At 40.7% G+C, this 20289-nt stretch overlaps 1 protein-coding gene across 4 annotated transcripts in view; it reads left to right on the top strand.

The window, feature by feature from the left end:
- Nucleotides 1-1573: 1573 nt before the first annotated feature.
- The window catches only part of BMX (BMX non-receptor tyrosine kinase), a 46387-nt gene continuing 27671 nt past the window's right edge, over nt 1574-20289 (top strand). For 2 of the 4 annotated variants that reach the window (XM_005228449.5, XM_005228448.5), the window contains exons 1-6: nt 1574-1733; nt 9614-9760; nt 11037-11141; nt 12966-13047; nt 17275-17394; nt 19592-19656. In XM_005228449.5, the coding sequence (XP_005228506.1) occupies nt 1731-1733; nt 9614-9760; nt 11037-11141; nt 12966-13047; nt 17275-17394; nt 19592-19656 (522 nt within the window). In that variant the 5' untranslated portion in view covers nt 1574-1730. Of the gene's footprint in view, nt 1734-8013; nt 8537-9613; nt 9761-11036; nt 11142-12965; nt 13048-17274; nt 17395-19591; nt 19657-20289 lie in introns of those variants that run through there. The other 2 variants (XM_010822198.4, NM_001192707.2) reach the window with 2 other exon arrangements.

Here is a 20289-nt window from a genome sequence, read left to right as displayed (position 1 = left end):
AAAAGCAGGCATTACTTTGCCAACAAAGGTCCGTCTAGTCAAGGCTATGGTTTTTCATGTGGTCATGTATGGATGTGAGAGTTGGACTGTGAAGAAGGCTGACCGCCAAAGAATTGATGCTTTTGAACTGTGGTGTTGGAGAAGACTCTTGAGAGTCCCTTGGACTGCAAGGAGATCCAACCAGTCCATTCTGAAGGAGATCAGCCCTGGGATTTCTTTGGAAGGAATGATGCTAAAGCTGAAACTCCAGTACTTTGGCCACCTCATGCGAAGAGTTGACTCATTGGAAAAGACTCTGATGCTGGGAGGGATTGGAGGCAAGAGGAGAAGGGGACGACAGAGGATGAGATGGCTGCATGGCATCACTGACTTGATGGACGTGAGTCTCAGTGAACTCCGGGAGTTGGTGATGGACAGGGAGGCCTGGTGTGCTGCGATTCATGGAGTGGCAAAGAGTCAGACACGACTGAGTGACTGATCTCATCTGATCTGATTACTGATTACATACAGTCAGTGTGCACAGGAGAAGATATTAAGATGAGTAAAGCCATGATGTTGTGACTCACAAACGTAGAAAACAACCTTATGGTTCCCAAAAGGGAGGCAGGGGAGGGATAAATTAGGAGTTTGTGATTAACAGATACACACTACTATATATAAAATAGATAAACAACAAGGACCCACTGAATAGCACAGAGAACTCTACTCAATATCCTGTAATAAACCATAATAGAAAAGAATTGGAAAAAGAATATATACATGTATGTATAACTGAGGAGAGGAGACAACCTACTTTGGATAGGTGAAAACATCTGACTTCATTATGTCTTCTAGTTCTGCCATGCCTAGGCATTTGCACACTGCCAATATTATTATTATAATCCATTTTTCTTTTAAATTCTCTTTATTGCCATATTCAGGCAATATTCTCCTGTCTCCTGTCTCCTCCTTCCTCTCTCCTGTACACCTGAAACTAACACAACATTGTAAATCAATAATACTACAATAAAATTTTTTAAAAAAATGAAGTTTAAATGTTTCAATGTCATAAATCATTACAGTGATAATCATAAATCAGTCAAATGATAATCACATTCTTTCATTGCACTCTTGGTGCATGGTACATTAGCCAAACCCATCTCTATTCCATTTCTGGATTTCTTAAGCTGTGGAAATGGGTTTCTTTTTGGTCATTTGACTATCTGGCTCTCTCATACCCTCTCTAGCCTCCCTGGGTCCATTCTTGAACTTAGTTTTCATTGCTTATTCTCTGCACACTTTGGCGTTACCTCATGGTTTCCTGACTCGTGTGAGAGGAGTCAGCGTCACAAGCAGGCTTTGGCCGAGATATTTTCTCCTCCTTTCCAGCACAGAGCTCTCCAAACAAAGACAGGTTATCACATGTACCCGAGAGCTGCCTGGGAAAAGCAGGAGCTGTAGTTATCAAAGTTGGAACCTGTATGAAATATGCTTTTGTCTCCGTTTTTGTTGCACTCAATCAGGTCAACAAGTGTTGGCCAAGCGTTGAGCGTGGTTTCCTGTGGGATTGTGTAAGACCTTGCAGGACAATAAACGTTTGGGGGGCACTGAGTAATGTGGCCATTTCTGACTTGGCAGCCGGGAAAATGTGAGACAATTTGCTGCTGCTGGAAGGAGGACAGCTGGGGCTGTGTTCCTGCAAGAGCAGAGCAACCTCACAGCCGTGGCCTTGAGCAGCAGGACCAGCCAAAATGGTGCGTGTAAGCGGCAAGTGGCTACAAAATAGGTTTGCATCTGGGTGTTGTAGACCCTGAAGTTCACAGATGGGGTGGCGGGGGGAGCGCTTTAAGAAAAGTACGGCAAAATTATGAATGTGACGCTGATGGGGCTCTTTGGTAGGACCATGTCGTTCAGGGGCCTGCTACAGGAAATTCACTGGAAATTCCCTCCTAGCTCAGCATCTCGTTCATGGAAACCGTCAGGTTGTGTGCACATCACCACTGGCTTGATCTGGCTTTGTGTCGTTTCCTCTGCTGATTTTCTCCATACCATTCTTTAGCCTTTGCCTTTCCAGGAGTTTGTTTCTTCCTTTAGTTATTTATTTTTTTAATTGAACTATAGTTAATTTACAATGTTGTATTAGTTTCAGGTGTACAGTAAAATGATTCAGATATATATATATATATATATATATATATATATATATATATATACACACACACATATATATATGTAGTTTTTCAGATTCTTTTCCTTTATAGGTCCTTCCATGACTGTTCATACTGGCTTCATAACTACTCCTGAAAAGATAAAGAAATGTTAGTCAAGCCTTCTTTTATTTATCTGGGTTTTTTGATGTTATTTTAGCTAAGAATATTTGTTCTTAGCTTCCTGAAGTCCCCCTAAGTCAGGCGTCTGGGGTATTTTAGATGGAGGTAGAAGATGGGAGGGAGGTGAACCACACAATTGCAGCCAAATTCATAGAATTTTGAAAATTCTCATGGACCGTGATGGTTTCATTGGATTGAAGAGGTTGTACAACTATAATGTAGTCTAGGTCAGTGGTTTTCAAACTCTCTTGTGCACATAAGTCCTCTGGGGATCTTGCTAAAATGCAGATTCTGATGTACTGGGGCTGGGGTGAGATCTAAGAGTGTGAATTTAAAACAAGCTCCCAGAGTATGTTGATGCTACCTGTCCATGGACCACACTTTGAATTAACATCCAAATATTGATCTGTTAGAAATCTGGTGGCACAAATACACAGTCAATCTGATTTTAAGGTAACCAGTCCCAGGACTGAAAGCTTGTAACAGACCCACAGAGCAGGTGCTTGTTGACTAGAGAAGGCATGGGGAATCTTCTTCCCAATACCTCTTATCCCCGGGGGGACAGAGGCAGGGGCCCTGGGGGAAGAGGGGCGAGGCTTGAAACGTATGTTGAAGGTCATCTCACTGTCTCCAGTTTTTAAACTTCACTATGATCTTTTGAAAAACTTCACCTATGGAGTGATGGGAGGAAGGGGTACAGGTTTCTGGAACAGCTACTAGGGTGCTAGGCATCATACTGCCATTTTCTCTCGACTCCTAACAATCCTTTGAGGTGGTTATTGTTTTACTCCTTTTACAGATAGGGAAGCTGAGGTTTAGCAGGGTTAAGTAATGTGCCACATTGCATAGAGAGAGGGCAAGGATTTGAACCCACCAAAGCCTGGTGCTTTTGTCCACATCAACCTGTATCCTTAGCAGTGTAACATGTTAAATAAATTCAGCATGAGGTATTAGGATGTGGATTTAGCACTTTTTGCTTTTTTCCTAAGGAAGGTGCCCAGAAAGGTGTCCTGGGCAGAGGGGAGGGAGCAGAAGGAAAGAGGTTGCTGAGAAGAAGGAAGGGTTTAGCAAAGCTCTATGAGGCACTGAAGACGAATTTCACACCTAAAGCAAATATTAGCTCCAACAGGAAAGACACTGGCATTCTCATCTTCTTTGTCTAAAAATAGCTTCACAAACTGTGTAGTTTTCAAAAATTCGTTTTGGAGCAACCAAAGTATGGTGTTTCAAAATGCTGGATTCAAGTGTCACTATTAAAGGATTTCTGTCCACGTCATGCCAAGATCAGTTGTAACTTTCTCTTGCCTGCAAAATGTCACATAAATGGGGACCTGGCAGCTTCTGTGGGGTGTTTCCCAGGTGGCACAGTGGTTAAGATACGTAGTTTCTGTGCAGCCAGTATTCGTCTCAGGCCAGGGTCTTAAGAGTTATATTTTTCAATCACTTTACATGATTCTGAGTTAAGCTTTCTGTTCCCGTTTAACTTACCATCATATTTTTTTTTTCAGTTATTTAGCAGGAAGATAAGCAGGCCTGGCCTTGGGCAAATAGTGGGAGATCAAGTTTGTCACAGGTCTAGCCATTTTAGGTCCCAGTCTGCACTTGGAGCGTCTTCCCTTTCCTTCCCGCTCTCCCTCCTCCACTGCTTTCCCATGCTAGGTATTATTTTAATATCCTGACACCTATCAAAATCCTTAGGTAAATGACATGCAAAGTAAAAGAGGATAACTAAATCAAATAAAGGGGTAAGGAACTGCTACCCTCACCTCTCAATTCTAAAAACTAAAGCCTTAAAGGCTCCATCCTGAGCCAGTCAGGAAATATACACATTGGTTTCAGGAACTATCTGATGGCCCCTTTTAACTGGACATACCTTTCTCCCTTCCTTTCCTGCTTCCTGCTCTGCTTCTGCACCACTTAGAATTTATTCCAACTTCTGTGGTTGTATGTTCTTACCTATTTTCAAAACGTGGGCTAGAGTTTTGCTGTTTAACAGTGCTTTGGAGGTTCCTGCTGAAAGATTACTTAACGGGTCACATCTTTCTGATATTTCCAATAAAAGGTCCTTTGTGTGGGTCTGGCAAGACTGAAATTGATGCCGAGTCCTACCATACTGAAGCTTAAGCAAGGCTATCATATGTTTAGCTGAACATACAGATGTTTTAGTGTATTTATTGCCATGAAGGGGTGGGCAGTGTCCCAGACATGACACCAGTGATCTGGCTCCCTGGGCTGTGTCTCTCAGGTCACACTGCTGCGATTCTGGCTGAGTCACCTAAGCTGTTGGGGCTCAGTGTTGCTTCTGAAAAATGACTTCCAGGGTTTCTACCACCTTTGATACCCTGTAGCTACCTCCCTACATTTAGGTTAGAGCGTTCTCTGATTAGGATGATTACACAGCTGGCATGTTATGCTCAAGAATATGGGCTGTGCATATACACAGAAAACAAACTTCTGGCTACCAAAGGGGGAAAGGGGAGGGGAGGGATACATTAGGGGTTTGGGATTAACAGATCACACTAATATATATGAAATAGAGAACCAACAAGGACCTACTGTATAACACAGGGAACTCTACTCAGTACTGTGTAATAACCTCTAAGGGAAAAGAATCTGAAAACAATATGCATGTGTGTATTATATATATATATATATATATATATATATATATATATATATATATATCTGGTTAATTCAGCATGCACCTTTTATGCATTAAAGGTTACACATGGTTGCTGACTTCCTTACAGAAAATACTGATTTCTTCTAGCTTTTCTTTTCTGCCTCCCCTGCACTTTAATCTTCCTAGTTTCATGTGTTTATGGAAATAGGCAGCCTGAACTATTTGGTAAGCAAATTGATGCATCTATTCTATGTAGGTACTGATATACGAGTATCCCGCCAAATCCCACCAGCTTCTCTACGGAAATAGATCTCTGGTTTCTAGCTTTAGGATCGAATTTTATTCTGTTTAGTTTCTTTTTCAGTTCAGTTCAGTCACTCAGTCGTGTCCGACTCTTTGCGACCCCATGAATCGCAGCACACCAGGCCTCCCTGTCTATCACCAACTCCTGGAGTTCACTGAGACTCACGTCCATCGAGTCAGTGATGCCATGCAGCCATCTCATCCTCTGTCGTCCCCTTTTCCTCCTGCCCCCAATCCCTCCCAGCATTGGAGTCTTTTCCAATGAGTCAACTCTTCGCATGAGGTGGCCAAAGTACTGGAGTTTCAGCTTTAGCATCATTCCTTCCAAAGAAATCCCAGGGCTGATCTCCTTCAGAATGGACTGGTTGGATCTCCTTGCAGTCCAAGGGACTCTCAAGAGTCTTCTCCAACACCACAGTTCAAAAGCATCAATTCTTCGGCGCTCAGCTTTCTTCACAGTCCAATTCTCACATCCATACATGACCACAGGAAAAACCATAGCCTTGACTAGACGGACCTTTGTTGGCAAAGTAATGCCTGCTTTTCAATATGCTATCTAGGTTGGTCATAACTTTTCTTCCAAGGAGTAAGCGTCTTTTAATTTCATGGCTGCAGTCACCATCTGTAGTGATTTTGGAGCCCCAAAAAATAAAGTCTGACACTGTTTCCACTGTTTCCCCATCTATTTCCCATGAAATGATGGGACCAGATGCCATGATCTTAGTTTTCTGAATGTTGAGTTTTAAGCCAACTTTTTCACTCTCTTCTTTCACTTTCATCAAGAGGCTTTTTAGTTCCTCTTCACTTTCTGCCATAAAGGTGGTGTCATCTGCATATCTGAGGTTATTGATATTTCTCCCGGCAATTTTGATTTCAGCTTGTGCTTCTTCCAGTCCAGCATTTCTCATGATGTACTCTGCATATAAGTTAAATAAGCAGGGTGACAATATACAGCCTTGACATACTCCTTTTCCTATTTGGAACCAGTCTGTTGTTCCATGTCCAGTTCTAACTGTTGCTTCCTGACCTGCATACAAATTTCTCAAGAGGCAGGTCAGGTGGTCTGGTATTCCCATCAATTTCAGAATTTTAGTTTCTTTTTAAACCTTCCCAAATGAATTTTCCTTAAATGTGGGTAGGCAGACCTGAGTTTGCTAGTCACTGGAGAGGTAGCTGAGTCAACAGTGGTCCCAGAGCCCTGTTGACTTATTGTATTGTGCTAATACAAGATGGGAGACGTTCTATTTCTAAAAATTAGTCCTCACCATAGATATGCCTCCAATTTAGAATCTATGCTAATCTCAGAAAAGAGGGAAGTACAAGAAAGGGACAGAAAAAAACAGAAGGAGAAAGGCTTGTTCAAACTTGATCAGGAATCAGGTTTTGTCTCAGAAGAAAGTGATCAGGAGGTAAAAAAAAAAAAAAAAAAGGTGTGAGTCATCCAAACAGGGTTCTTTAAGTTTGTTAAGATGCTCGGAGTCCATCTTAAGGGAGTGGAACTTTGAAGGACATCAAAAGCAGGTGGCTCCGGGTGTTTATGACATGAGAACCATGGATTACAGACACATATGTACAGCATGTGAACTCATTTTTGTGAAAAGAAACAACTGCCTATGTAATTTGAAAAGAAATCTAGAGGTATATTCACCAAAATGTTAAGTTTCCTTTTGCTTGTCTGTGCTTCTTGGTTTTGCTGAATAAATGCATATCCATATGATTTTAAAAATGAAAGCCAAAAAATTCACAAGGGTTAGGATTTGGAATAAACATTTTTGTTAAAATTTGACAAATTATATTCCATCAGATGCAACAATGTGTATAAATTCTTGGAGTTGTATTAGAAAATGTTCTGGAGGACTTGGTACCTTCCTTTCTAGTCAATGTCCTTCTTCCCTTCAATATACGGAAGAGACTTTGTGAATTTCATTTGTCAGTGGTTTCTGTGGTTCATCATACTAATTCTTTAGATAAAATTCCCCAAGAAAGAATCTTTCATGTGATGAATGTGCAAATTCTATAAACAGAAAAGCATGTGTATCACACGTAGTACCAGGAAGGACTGTGCACTACCTTGGGCATTGGAATTTGCATTTTTAAAACAGTGCTTTTTTTTTTTTTTTTTGAGTTTGTGGGATGTTATTTCCCTGATCAGGAATCGAACTCTGGTCCCCAGCAGTGAGAACATGGAATGTTAACTACTACACCACTAGGGAATTCCCTAAAACAGTGCTCTAAATTTTACACATTGATTCAGCATCTGAAATAAATGTTGCAACATTAACTTTATATTCAACTAACCACCACATCTATTTAACTACCACTCTGCTTTGAGGAAGAATGTTTCAGGTGTGGATATAAAAGATCTTTGACAGGAGTTTTCACAGTGTTCTCTTTCAGCTTTGTTAATTTTTTTCATGGAGAAATTTAAAAGGCAAAAGTTCCCTACACCTCTGACCAGTATGATATGGCTCCTCCAAAGCAGACTTTAACAAAAAGTAGACCCGTCATAGTTTCAGTAAGTCTTCAAGTGAATTCTCTTCCAGCCATAGGCTATTGGTGTAGAAAATAATCTTATCTGAACAGGCGTGTGTATAGACTTCATCATGGAGGCAAAGGTGAAAGAAAGATGTGATCTCTGCCTTCCCAGATCCAGCTGGGTTTACTGCACCCCAATCTCTGCCTCATTTTTGAGTCCAAGGCAAACAAACCAGTGACCATGGAGAATAGCACTCAAAGGAATTATACTTTTCTTCCAGATAAAACAATATTCAAAGTAAAGAGTTACAAAGACTTTACTATATTTAATGGATAAGATTACTACTTCTGCCTAAGAGAAAAGCAATACCCTTGGAGAACGTTAGAGAGATTCATAAATAATCGCCTGATCCATGTATGATAAACGATAAAAGCTGAATTGCTTGATTCCCATTTTTAGAGTGGCGTGGCCTATGTCAGGAGGGAAGTTGTCTGGGCCTGAGATAGTTTATTCTATGTCAAGCTGAGTTTCTCAGTCTCCCTTTCTTCAACTTCCCTACCCCAGCGGGCCTATCATACTCCAGGGCCGTGCCCGTTAGTGATTGGATGGGTTCACTTGGCATCTGCCTCCATCCAGACAGAGCAATGTCTGTGTGGCTGCTTCCTGATCAAGTGATGAATTGGATGCAAATACCTTCTTTTTAATGCATGATCCTGGCATAGCCAGAAGGAATATGAGTGGGGTGCCTCAGAGCAGTGACTTTTTGCCTAGAGCTTGAGAGTTAAAGACATAGAAGCACACTTCTTCGGCTCTATCAAAATTAAGGTGAGTAAAGTTAATTACCTTCAGATTATCAGTAAACAAAAAAGATAGTAATGATTGGGCGTCTGACGGCTAAGAACCATGTGATTTCACAAAGCAAAGAAGAACATAAGGAAGTTGTTCTCTTGTGACTGACTACTTAGCATTCCTTTTCATTACCAGACCTGGTATCAGACAGAGGGTTGAAGCAACAGAAGAAATCAGAAAATGCATTCATTTTCCAGAAATAGCTTAACTTTTAATGTTTTATGCAATTCTGGAAGAAAAAGCGAGAGTATTTTAGTTTATGAAGCACCGACTCTTTCAGTTCTTTTACATCTCTCTTGATTAACTTTTGAAAAAGTTTAACACTTAGAAATAGTGAAAATTATACCCATGTCCTTTATGCTAAAGATTCATCATGTTCAGGGGTTGTGGTGTCATTTAGCAACAATATCAGAGTCTCACAGTAGTTTGGATAATTTGGTCCAATAATTGACCCCATTAATGGAGGGAAATTTCAGTTGATCAGTTACCTCAAACGTGGTGAACTGTCAGGAGTTGAAATTTTTAAAAGTTGGATGATATTCAATTCAATTCAACAAATGTCCATAGAATACTTAAGGAAAAAAGGAGAATTTTGATGTGGTGGTCTGGAGGGTAGTGTGAAGATGGTGAATGTATGATCCAAAGTGGGGGATGAGCACACATAAAAATGATATTAAAAAATCAACATATTTATATAAGTCATAGCCAAGGCAGTAGGGAAAAAGTGCAGGTATGTATGCATTTAAGAGCATGCTTTGTTCCATTTTCCTCTGTAGTTCTACTTTTTTTAAAATTAAGAGGGCAGCAGAGGTTGAGACAGATAGCATCACCGACTCAGAGGACACGAATCTGAGCAAACTCTGGAAGATAATGAAAGGACAGGGAAGCTTGGTGTGCTGGAGTCCATGGGGTCACAAAGAGTCGGACATGACTTAGCGACTGAACAACAATACTATCCCTTAACGAGAAATAGTTGAATAAAAATTATGAAAGCTAAAAGAGAACCTAGCCAGATGCTGCTAACACGCATTTTAATCACTTTCTTTTATTTAGGACGACGATATGGACACAAAATCCATTCTAGAAGAACTTCTTCTCAAAAGGTCACAGCAAAAGAAGAAAATGTCACCCAATAATTACAAGGAGCGGCTTTTTGTTTTAACCAAAACAAACCTCTCCTACTATGAATATGACAAAATGGTAAGACTCTTATTTGTTCCATTGTTTTTATACTACTTATTTTTAAGTCTCCACTGCTGCTACTGCTACTGCTAAGTCACTTCAGTCGTGTCCGACTCTGTGCGACCCCATAGACGGCAGCCCACCAGGCTCCACTGTCCCTGGGATTCTCCAGGCAAGAATAGTGGAGTGGGTTGCCATTTCCTTCTCCAATGCAGGAAAGTGAAAAATGAAAGTGAAGTCGCTCAGTCGTGTCCGACTCTTAGCGACCCCATGGACTGCCCCACCAGGCTCCTCCATCCATGGAATTTTCCAGGCAAGAGTACTGGAGTGGGTGCCATTGCCTTAGTGCTTAATATAAGGAAACAGAATTCTCAGCTTACACAGTAAAAACCAACTTGTACTCTCTTATCCCATTGTCTTTTCTTAACCAAGTTATAATTAATTCAAGATACCAGTGTTAGTCACTCAGTGTCTGACTCTTTGTGACCCCATGGACTGTAGCCCGCCAGCCTCCTTCGTCCATGGAATTTTCCAGTCAAGAGTACTGGAGTGTGTAGCCTGGTGTGCTGGAGTCCATGGGGTCGCAAAGAGTTGGACATGACTTAGTGACTGAACAACCAGGGGATCTTTCCCACCCAGGGATTGAACCCAGATCTCCTGCATTGCAGGCAGATTCTTTACCATCTGAGCCACCAGTGAAGCCCATAATTCAAGATAAAGGATTTTTCAAACATTGGTTAACTTTACTAAGGAAAAGTGTAACTTTAGAAGACTGATTCTCAACTGAGGGTGATTTTGCCCCCTAAAGGACACTCAGCAATGGCTGGGACCATTTTTGGTTGGTTGTCATCACTGAAGGTGGAAGACAGTTTGCTATTGGCGTCTCCTGGGTGGAAATAAGAGTATTTATATGCAGCTGAGAAATCTATCATGGTAGAAATACTGAAATACTGTCATAAAATTGAAAAATGAAAATGCGTTGTGGAGTTAAACCTTGATGTTACTGAGTAGATTAACCATATGGTAGGAGATTTGAAATGTGTTTCAAGATTATCAAATAATTAAGTGCTGCTTGAAGACTTGCTTTGGGGGAATTTAATTAAGTTTATGTCCACACTCGAAAAATATATTATGTTGTCATTGAATTTTTACTATTATGGAATAATTGGAATGATTTTCACATGCTCATGTCATCTCACAATCTCTCTCTCCTAAGCATAACCTTAACTTTATGCATTTCTTTGTGCACCACTGTATATCACATGAGGCATCTTATATTTTCCTTTTAATTCAGAAAAGAGGCAGCAGAAAAGGATCGATTGAGATTAAGAAAATCAGATGTGTGGAGAAAGTTAATCTTGAGGAGCAGACCCCTGTGGAGAGACAGTACCCATTTCAGGTAAGGGGAAAGGTAACATCCATTGGATGGATAGCTGTTCTTTTAGTATTTTCTACTATGAACTCAGTATTGGGGGGATAAATAAAGACATTGCAAAATGGTTCATTAAGATGATGGCATGTGCTTATACTTATGTAACCATAGACAGCATTCTCAACCTCTCTCTCTGAATTTGTAACATCCCCAGATGGGAGTTGTGCAGTTTACTAAGTGTGTAAGCCTCAGTGGTCTGACTTGCCTTGGGGTCTGATGATCTCTTTTATCCAAAATTGCAGAGCATTTCCATTACACTGCAAGGTACTAGGCACAATGTCAGGAATAAAATGCCATCCCTGTCCCCAAGGCATTTACAGAGCGTTAAGATGAAAACGTCAGCGTACCCATGGTGTCCCAGAAAGCAGAAGCTGCACTCCTCACTCTAAGAAGTCAGGGAGACTTCCTGTTGGAGGTGACACTTGGGTTGGGAAAAACAATGGGGTTTAGCTCGGCAAAAACAGGAGGGCAGCAAAGCCAAAGAAATAGCAGATGTCAAGGCACTGGTAGGTGGAACAGTATGGCATATTTAGAGAGACCCAGATGGTGCTTAGAATTAAGCAGCCCAGTGAAAGAGTGACAGAAGAGTCTGGAAAGGTGGGCTGGGCCATATCATGAATGGCATTGCACGGCATGCTAAGGAGTTAGAATTTTACCCTCAAGTATTTCAAACACTGGCTTGCTGTGAAGGCTGTGCCTACAGTACAGGTGGAAATGGCCTGATCTAACAGCTTCCCTACTTTTATTATATTAGGAATATTTATCTATCTGCTCTAAAGACAGACGGACTGTCCTTCCAATGGTCAGATTACCCTGTACTAGTATGAGGGAACAGTGGCCAAAAATGAAATAAAAGAAAATAATCCAGTCAGTGAACAACCCATACTTACAACTTAAAAAAAAAAAAAAAAAAAAAAAGAACATTACTCAGTTGGGAGAAACCAAGGGAGTATGTGCTCATGGCAGAAGCTTTGAAATGAATATCAGCATGGCATGGAATACTCAAAAGTACACTGGCTTTGATGCCCCACAAATATTCTCAACCTCTGAGTTTGTTTCCTCATTTACAGTGGGCATAATCTCATATTTTTGTAGAGTTGAAAGGGAATAAAAATGTTAAACTGTCTAGAAAAGAGCATAAATGCAATGCATTGTTTACCCACAAAAGCTGAATAAACTAGAGAAGGATCTGGGGAAGACATTAGAATGTTCACACATCTCACCAAATGTCTTAAAAAATAGAAAACTGTTTATCCTGGGGACTCCCAACGTGGGACATGACCGTAGGGAGTCACATTTTAACCCAGCATAAGCATGAGCTATATAACGATCAGAATGAAAGGATATTGACCAGGATGGTATAATAAAAGGAAAGGACATCCCATCCCTGAAGATATTTTCCAGAATAGAGCAGATAAACACTTTGCAGTAGGCTACAAAGAGAGTCATGCACTGGGTTGGTGGATGGACCAGAACACTCCTAAGACATCTGTAATGTCTAAGGTCTTATACTTTTATAATTCTCCATGGCTCGGGGATTCCTGCTGAGACCTCCATATTTGCTGCTAGATGCATCGTTGCTGTGGTTTTCTGAAGTATAAACATATCTGGGATAAAATATATTGAAGGGTAGAGGATAAAAATAACTAAATTTTAAAAATCTAATTCAGAGCTAATGTATATCATGTAATAAAACTCAATGTTTCTTTTGAATAACAAAAATTTTGTAGTTGCACCAGAGTGAACTATAACACAGTTACATCGAAACACACCAAATATTTTCCTTTCCAGATTGTCTATAAAGATGGGCTTCTCTATGTGTATGCATCAAATGAAGAGAGCCGAAGTCAGTGGCTGAAAGCATTACAAAAAGGTACTTTTTAAAAAGTCATTAAAGGGAGTTGCTGACTGAGTTCTTTGGGACTTGGTGGAGAAAGTTGTGGCAATAAAAGGGCCTACCACCAAGACAGAATCTGTTGATTTTCCTACCAGCCTCAGAGAACATGCTGCACTCACCCTCGTTTTGCATTCTCTTTTGTTACCTAGAGGAAGCCTGGGGATCTGATTCCCTTTCCTGCCTGGTAGCACAGAGCTGGTGTTGTGCGTTGTGCCATCCAGCAGCTGGGAGGAAATCAGGCCACCTGCTCTCCACCCACTGTGCTTGCCTTTATCAGAGCAAAGTCTAGGTCCTCATGGGGCTCTGGCAGCTCCCGTAGCTACTGTACTTTCGACGTTTATAGAAATTTATGTCTTAACACTTACAAAGTATTTATCGTTTGCCAGCTACTAGGTCGAATAGCTGTAAAACACTCTCTTAGGTAATCCTCTTGACAACTCTATGGCAAGGAGTAATATTATTCTCTGTTTTCTAGATAAGTGAAGTTAAACAGACATGGCCGACATCAAATACCTAATTACAAAGAACGTATAACTCAATTACCCAAATCCAACTTTTTAAGAGTACAGTATAAATGCCAGGCAAAACTGGGAATTTGATGAAACATTTATTTAGTGATTCTTAGGCTGCCCTGGTAACATCCTTTGGCAGAAGAGAGAAAATTAATAGTAACTTGGCACTATGATGTTTCTCCGTACGATATTTTTATTTTAAAGGTGGGTAAAGGTGTAAGAACAATACGTAACTCAAACGAATGGCTCTACTGGTAGAATTTAAGATATTAAGCTCCCAGATGGGGATAATTTTATTTAAGTTTTAGATTCAGGTTCTTTTTTACTACACCTCAAATTACAACACTTAGACATCCACCTACTCTGCTGCTGCTGCCGCTAAGTCGCTTCAGTCGTGTCCGACTCCGTTCGACCTCATAGATGGCAGCCCACCAGGCTCCCCCATCCCTGGGATTCTCCAGGCGATAACACTGGAGTGGGTTGCCATTTCCTTCTCCAATGCAGGAAAGTGAAAAGGGAAAGTGAAGTTGCTCAGTCGTGTCTGACTCTTCATGACCCCATGGACTGCCAGGAGCCTACCAAGAGCCTACTAGGAGCCTACCTGGTAGGCTCCTAACCCCATGGAGCCTACCAGGCTCCTCCGCCCATGGGATTTTCCAGGCAAGAGTACTGGAGTGGGGTGCTGTTGCCTTCTCTGCCTGGGCAGCTCATGTGAAGGCAAAAGGAACATAAAAGGAGAAGAGAGAGAAGAAGTGACTCTCGTAGCCTCTAAACTGAGAGAGAGAGCCCCTATCACTAGGGCTGCCCTGTGCACAGTAAGCCCTTTGTACCAGTTAGTGATGCTTTGGGACACAGGTAAAAAGACACCACACAGCTGCTCAAATACATGTTTGTTCCTCTTCCAAATCCAGAAGTAAACAAGCCCAGGGCTGGTGCAGCAGCTCAATGGAGTCAGCAGGAACACTGGCTCCTTCTAGAGTTCTGCTTTGCTACCCTTAGAGACTTCCAGAAAGGCTCTGAGCTTTCCCAGAAACCTTTCTCTGCAAACTCTTGCTTGTGTCTCATTGGCCAAAACTGTGTCTCATGGCCATCTCTGTGTGAGAAGGAGGCTGGAAGACAGCATCTGGCTTTTCCAGCCTCCGTGATGGATTATAGCAAGAGAGAAGGTGGGTGAGATCAGCTGTCAGTGTGGCCAACCAATCTGCTACAGGAAAACAAAACGGTTCCCTCACTCAAATCCTTTCTCCTATGAAGTTTCCCTGATCTAGAATGACACCACCCCCCTACCCGTGTCCCAACGTTTTTGTGTCTATTATTTGGCTCAGGTATTATAAACTGAGGTGGACATCAGAGACACGAAATTTCCCAGATGGTAACTTACATTGGGTTTGGGCTGATTCAAGAGTGTCAGCTACCATGGCTTTGACTTCAGCTGACCAGATGTGAATAAAGTGTTCCTTTCTTCTCAAAAATTAAAACTGAAGGGAGTTTGGCAGGGAAGTGGGCATGTGAGCATTGTAATATAGTAGATCGAGCTTGGGTCTGAGTCTCAAATGTGCTAGATAATGAACTTGATCAGGCGACACCACCTCTCTGTGCCTCAGCTTACCTGACTCTGTAAGAGCCATGGTAGCAACAGCAGCTCCCCTCCAGTTTGCTGAGTAGGTTAAATGAAATGGTGCAAGTGAGGGAAAATATGTAAATGTGAAGTCCTATACACATATTAATATATGAGTTTCTCTTAGTGTCATTATTAGATGGTAGGAGTATTGCAGTGTGGACTTCTGGACTTGATTGGAAAACAATTAGTTACCCCCGAAGCTAAATTCATGTAATAGGAAGTAATAACAACCCTGGTACACAGAGACCAGGACCTTACAGAGCAGAAAGGCATGTAATGTACCCAAGGAATTGCAATGACCATTAGGGACTAAGGTCAAGAACTAGTGTTTTGTAATCCTAACTTCTTTTGCTTTTTGTGACTTCTGTAATAATTTCCCTTTAATTCCCATTAATATTTGGTAAAGCTTTTTAATGCCAAATTTTTTAGCTAAGTTGAGTTGAATTACACTAAAGAAATGATATCATTAAAGCCCACTGTTCACTGAGCACCTCCTCTGAGCCACACATTATGCTGGATGCTTTACATACATTGGCTCATCTCCTCCCAATGACCCAGCAAAGTAGATATTATTATTCCCAGACACTTCCTGGAGTCAGGGTTGTAAAGAAGGAACATTGTTCTCCTGGTATCAAAATACGGAATCCTCAAGATAAACATAAAATCAAGAAGGAAGGAGTTTAAGTCACACCTAGACCAGCCCTCCCTACCTGGAGACTCTTCTTGAACTGTTCTCTACTAAGACCTTGTAGGTTTCTCTGCTGCATTTTGAGAGGTGAATTTGTTGCAGACACAGTATTATACTCAAATATTGGAACTTCATTTCTTTGCATTCAACATTGCCCTATTCCCACATTTTTTTAAAATACACACATACTCCTAGAAAAGTAATCCCATATTCCTTAGTATTATATTCCCATCTAATCCTTTGTGGAAACAGGTCAAAAGTCACAAAAGACAAAGAAGGGACAAGGAACTGTTCTAGATCAAGAAAAACTAGATAACTAAATGCCATGTATGATTCTAGATTGGATCCTTGATCAGAAAAAAATGAATGATTACAAAGGGTATTATTGGAAAAACTGGAAAATTTTTAAATACAAAATGTATATTAAGTACTAGTATGGTATCAATGTTAAATTTCTTGAATCGATCATTGTATTATGGTTATATAAGGGAATGTACTTGTTAACAGAAGTTACATGCTAAAGTATTAATGGGCGACATTATTTAGGTCATGATATCTGCAACTTACTCTCAAATGGTTAAGCAAAATAATGATAAAATTTTAATAATATGTATGTTAAAAAAGAGACTAAGAAGAAACAAATGTGACAAACAGTTAAAAATAGGTGAATCTGTATGAAGTGTCGGAGAAGGCAATGGCACCCCACTCCAGTACTTTTGCCTAGAAAATCCCACGGACGGAGGAGCCTGGTAGGCTGCAGTTCATGGGGTTGAGAAGAGTCGGACATGACTGAGCGACTTCACTTTCACTTTTCACTTTCATGCACTGGGGAAGGAATGGCGACCCACTCCAGTGTTCTTGCCTGGAGAATCCCAGAGACGGGGAAGCCTAGTGGGCTGCCGTTGATGGGGTCGCACAGAGTCGGACACGACTGAAGTGACTTAGCAGCAGCAGCAGTATGAAGTGTATATAGACATTTCCTTCACTATTCTAGCAACTTTTCTGTACACTTGAAATGTTTCAAAATAAAAAGTAGAAGGGGGAGTATATGTTTATTGGAAATTTCTTTTCTTCTTGTTAAGATCTAGTCCTACTCTAAAATCCTAACACCAAGCTGATGTGTATATGTATTTTCTAGTAGGTATTTTTTTTAAGACTGATGTAAGTTATTGTGTGTTCTCTATAAACATGGTTAGACTTTTCTCTTTGGCTTTTCAACTTCTGAGTGAAAGAATTACATCCTTTAGGAACCATTTGCTCTTAGGCTGGTTACTGGCAAAATGAGGTTTTCATTGTTTTACGATGACAGCACTTACTGAATGTGCTTCTTCTCTTGGGTCAACATTTGCTCATGCTGTGTTTTCTTCCTGCCTGCTCCCCAGAGATAAGGGGCAACCCCCACCTGCTGATCAAGTACCACAGTGGGTTCTTCGTGGACGGGAAGTTCCTGTGCTGCCAGCAGAGTTGCAAAGCGGCCCCAGGATGTACTCTCTGGGAAGCATGTAATGTGACTCCTCTGTTGGGCTGGACCCTGGGTACAATGCCCTTTAGGCAGAACTGGCAAATGCCAGAACAGCTCACCAGTTCGGGAAAACATAATGTGCCAGATTGGTCAGCATTGTGCATACCCAGCCTTGAACATGCTATCTGACAAATGAAACATAATTCCAGAGTCAACTGAGTCATGTTCCATAAAATAATAACAACACAAACATCTGCCATTCATTCATGTCACGAGAAATGTTTTTAAAGGGAAATCATAAATCAAGAAAGGAGCTGTTTATTTCCTTCCAAAATTCTTCCTGGTTTAAGATAAACTCCAAAAGAGGAGAATGTGGTGAACATATATCACCATGGTTCATAAACTAACATCATAAACTAAAAACACCAACATTCTTTTAAAAAATATGTCGAAGGATAAAATATAAGTATTGCCATAGATACCAAAATGATGGATGGCCAAGTTTTCAAAGATAAATTTAAAATGACTTGCCATTCTGTATATGTTTGTTGATTTCCTCATAACAACAGAGAAGGTAGTATAGGGTTTGCTTTATGTGCAGATTCTATCCAGAGTTATATTTCTAGGGAAATCTATCTGAGACTTTATCCAGGGACAGGAAGCCCACTGAGTGACTTTGAAGGCCTAATGGAGGGAAAGAATTACACTGTTTTCTGCTCGTGCCCTGTGGAGTCCCATTCTATCACCAGGATACTTACATGAAACAATCATATATTTTAGAAATTTATCATTGTTTAACAACATTAAGCTGTTGATAAATAAAAAGGAGAACTTGTTTTGGTAACAGTTTTACCAGCCTGGACAAAATATGCTTGGATTATAACTAAAGAATTACGTGAGATCAGCTGCATGATAACAACTTCAAGAACTGTAGAACAAACAGGGACATGAAATATTATTCAAATGCACTGAGAATCATGTTAATGTTACTACTTGTAATTTTACAGCAAAATCAGTGACTAAATAGTCCTTGCGTTTCCCATCTCAATGAAACTACACAATGAATATTTACTGATCTTAATTAGATCATATTGCTCTTTATACTCATGAATGATAATGATTCAATGAACTTTACAGAATGCACTGTGCATGGATCTTCCCTCCAGTGTGAAGGCCAGAGAGTAATGTTTCCTTGTAACATTAATCATTAACCCCAGTGTTTCTGTCTGTGGTCGGCATTATTACTCAGCAGGCCAGATTCCAGCTCTGACCTCACCCTAACTTCCCGAGAAAGAGCAAGAAAACAGGCCAGAGAGAGCACTGCCCTGGGATCATCTTCCTGGCCTCTGTCTGCATGGCACATGCCATGTGTCCTGGGTGCCACAGGCTCTCTGCCAGCTTCTGAAGAAAACTACAGAATTTAGTAGAGGTGTTAGGCTCACAGGCAGTTGTGATATTGTCTATCTGCCTAAGTGTAATTTACTCCCTCAACCTCCTCCTCTGTGAGCTACAGGGCAGCCCACAGGCACATCTACGAGGAAGGAAACAGTTGGGCATCTTTCCAAAGTACATGGCCTAAAGTAAGTTGACCATACACCCCAGTTTGTTTGAGACAGTCTCATTCTTCAGCTGGGGACCTGGCATAATTATTAAAAGCCTACCTATCACCGTCAGAAATGTCCCAGCTGGGTCAATAAACCATACGGCAACCCCACTTAAAAGGCATATACTGGTTTCACACTCACAGCCTGGATATCTATCTACATGTGTGAGTAGAAAGAAAAATCAACAATTATACTAAGAACAGGGAGAGGAAAAAGTTCAGGATAGATGTGTTCACTTGTAAATCAGCTATTTATATGCATTGTGTAGGAGCCAATCAAAGAAGAATCAGACACAGATTCTGAATCCTAGGGTCACTGACACTACCCAACGAGATTAGATATCTATTATTCAAATACCAGGTGGCAATGTGGTATAAATTAACAGCTTATAGAATTTAGAGCAACTTGAATTTCTTATCTGCTTGGGAAGATACTGATAATCAATGGTGAAGTGGTATTTGAGTTGGATATCATACAGGAGAGCAACATAATCACTCCAGATGTTGTGTCTAAGTCCGTGTAATCTGGAATATTGCTCACACTAACTAGTTCACTCTTTTGATTCATAACATTGGGTGTTTTATTTTGTTTTATTTAAATTTTCTTCTGATATTACTTGGTTTTACTCTTCAGATGCTGATCTGCACACTGCCCCCAAAGAAGAAAAACACGGGGTTCCCATCTTCCCAGACAGAGTGGTACGTCAACATTTCAATTTTTTTTCACAGTCAGGGTATATTAAATAAACCGAGAGTTGCCAAATTCAAGACTAGAATACATGGGCTTCATTCAGAATGCCCAGCAAGAGAGAGAAGATGTGTGCTATCGCCAATAGCTATGGCAGTAGCAAATAATAAATTCAAACATAGAACCATTTTTATCATGTTATATTTTTTCATTTGATAACCAAGCCTATTTCTAACCTGTAAACGCAAAAAATGGTGTATGACAGAGAAGTCCTTAAGATGGTATGACATATAACAGGCAGCTATTATTGGCTGGCATTCCTCCTCTACCACCAGCATGGCTAAGTCTGCCTCATGTAAGTGCCCTGGGAAAGGAATGGGACAACACAGGACACAAGCAGAATATAATTCTTTCCCTCCATTATCTTTTCAAAGCCACTTAGTGTGCTTTCTTCTCTGTTCCTGGATGGAATCTGGAGATTTCATAGTTTTCCAGTCACCTCAGATGAAATGAATTTTCCCAATTACTAGTAGTCATGAGAATAGCCTCTAAAGTGATCCAGCCAATATTATAATCATATGACTCCAAACACCATTTCAAGTTAAAACTTACCCCCTTCCCTTAGCTCAAGTCTGCATCAGAGG

The sequence above is a fragment of the Bos taurus genome, chromosome X, assembly GCF_002263795.3.
Source record: "Bos taurus isolate L1 Dominette 01449 registration number 42190680 breed Hereford chromosome X, ARS-UCD2.0, whole genome shotgun sequence".
Classification (NCBI taxonomy): domain Eukaryota; kingdom Metazoa; phylum Chordata; class Mammalia; order Artiodactyla; family Bovidae; genus Bos; species Bos taurus.
Note: the sequence above shows the minus strand (reverse complement) of the source record. Positions and strands in the feature narration are given on the sequence as shown.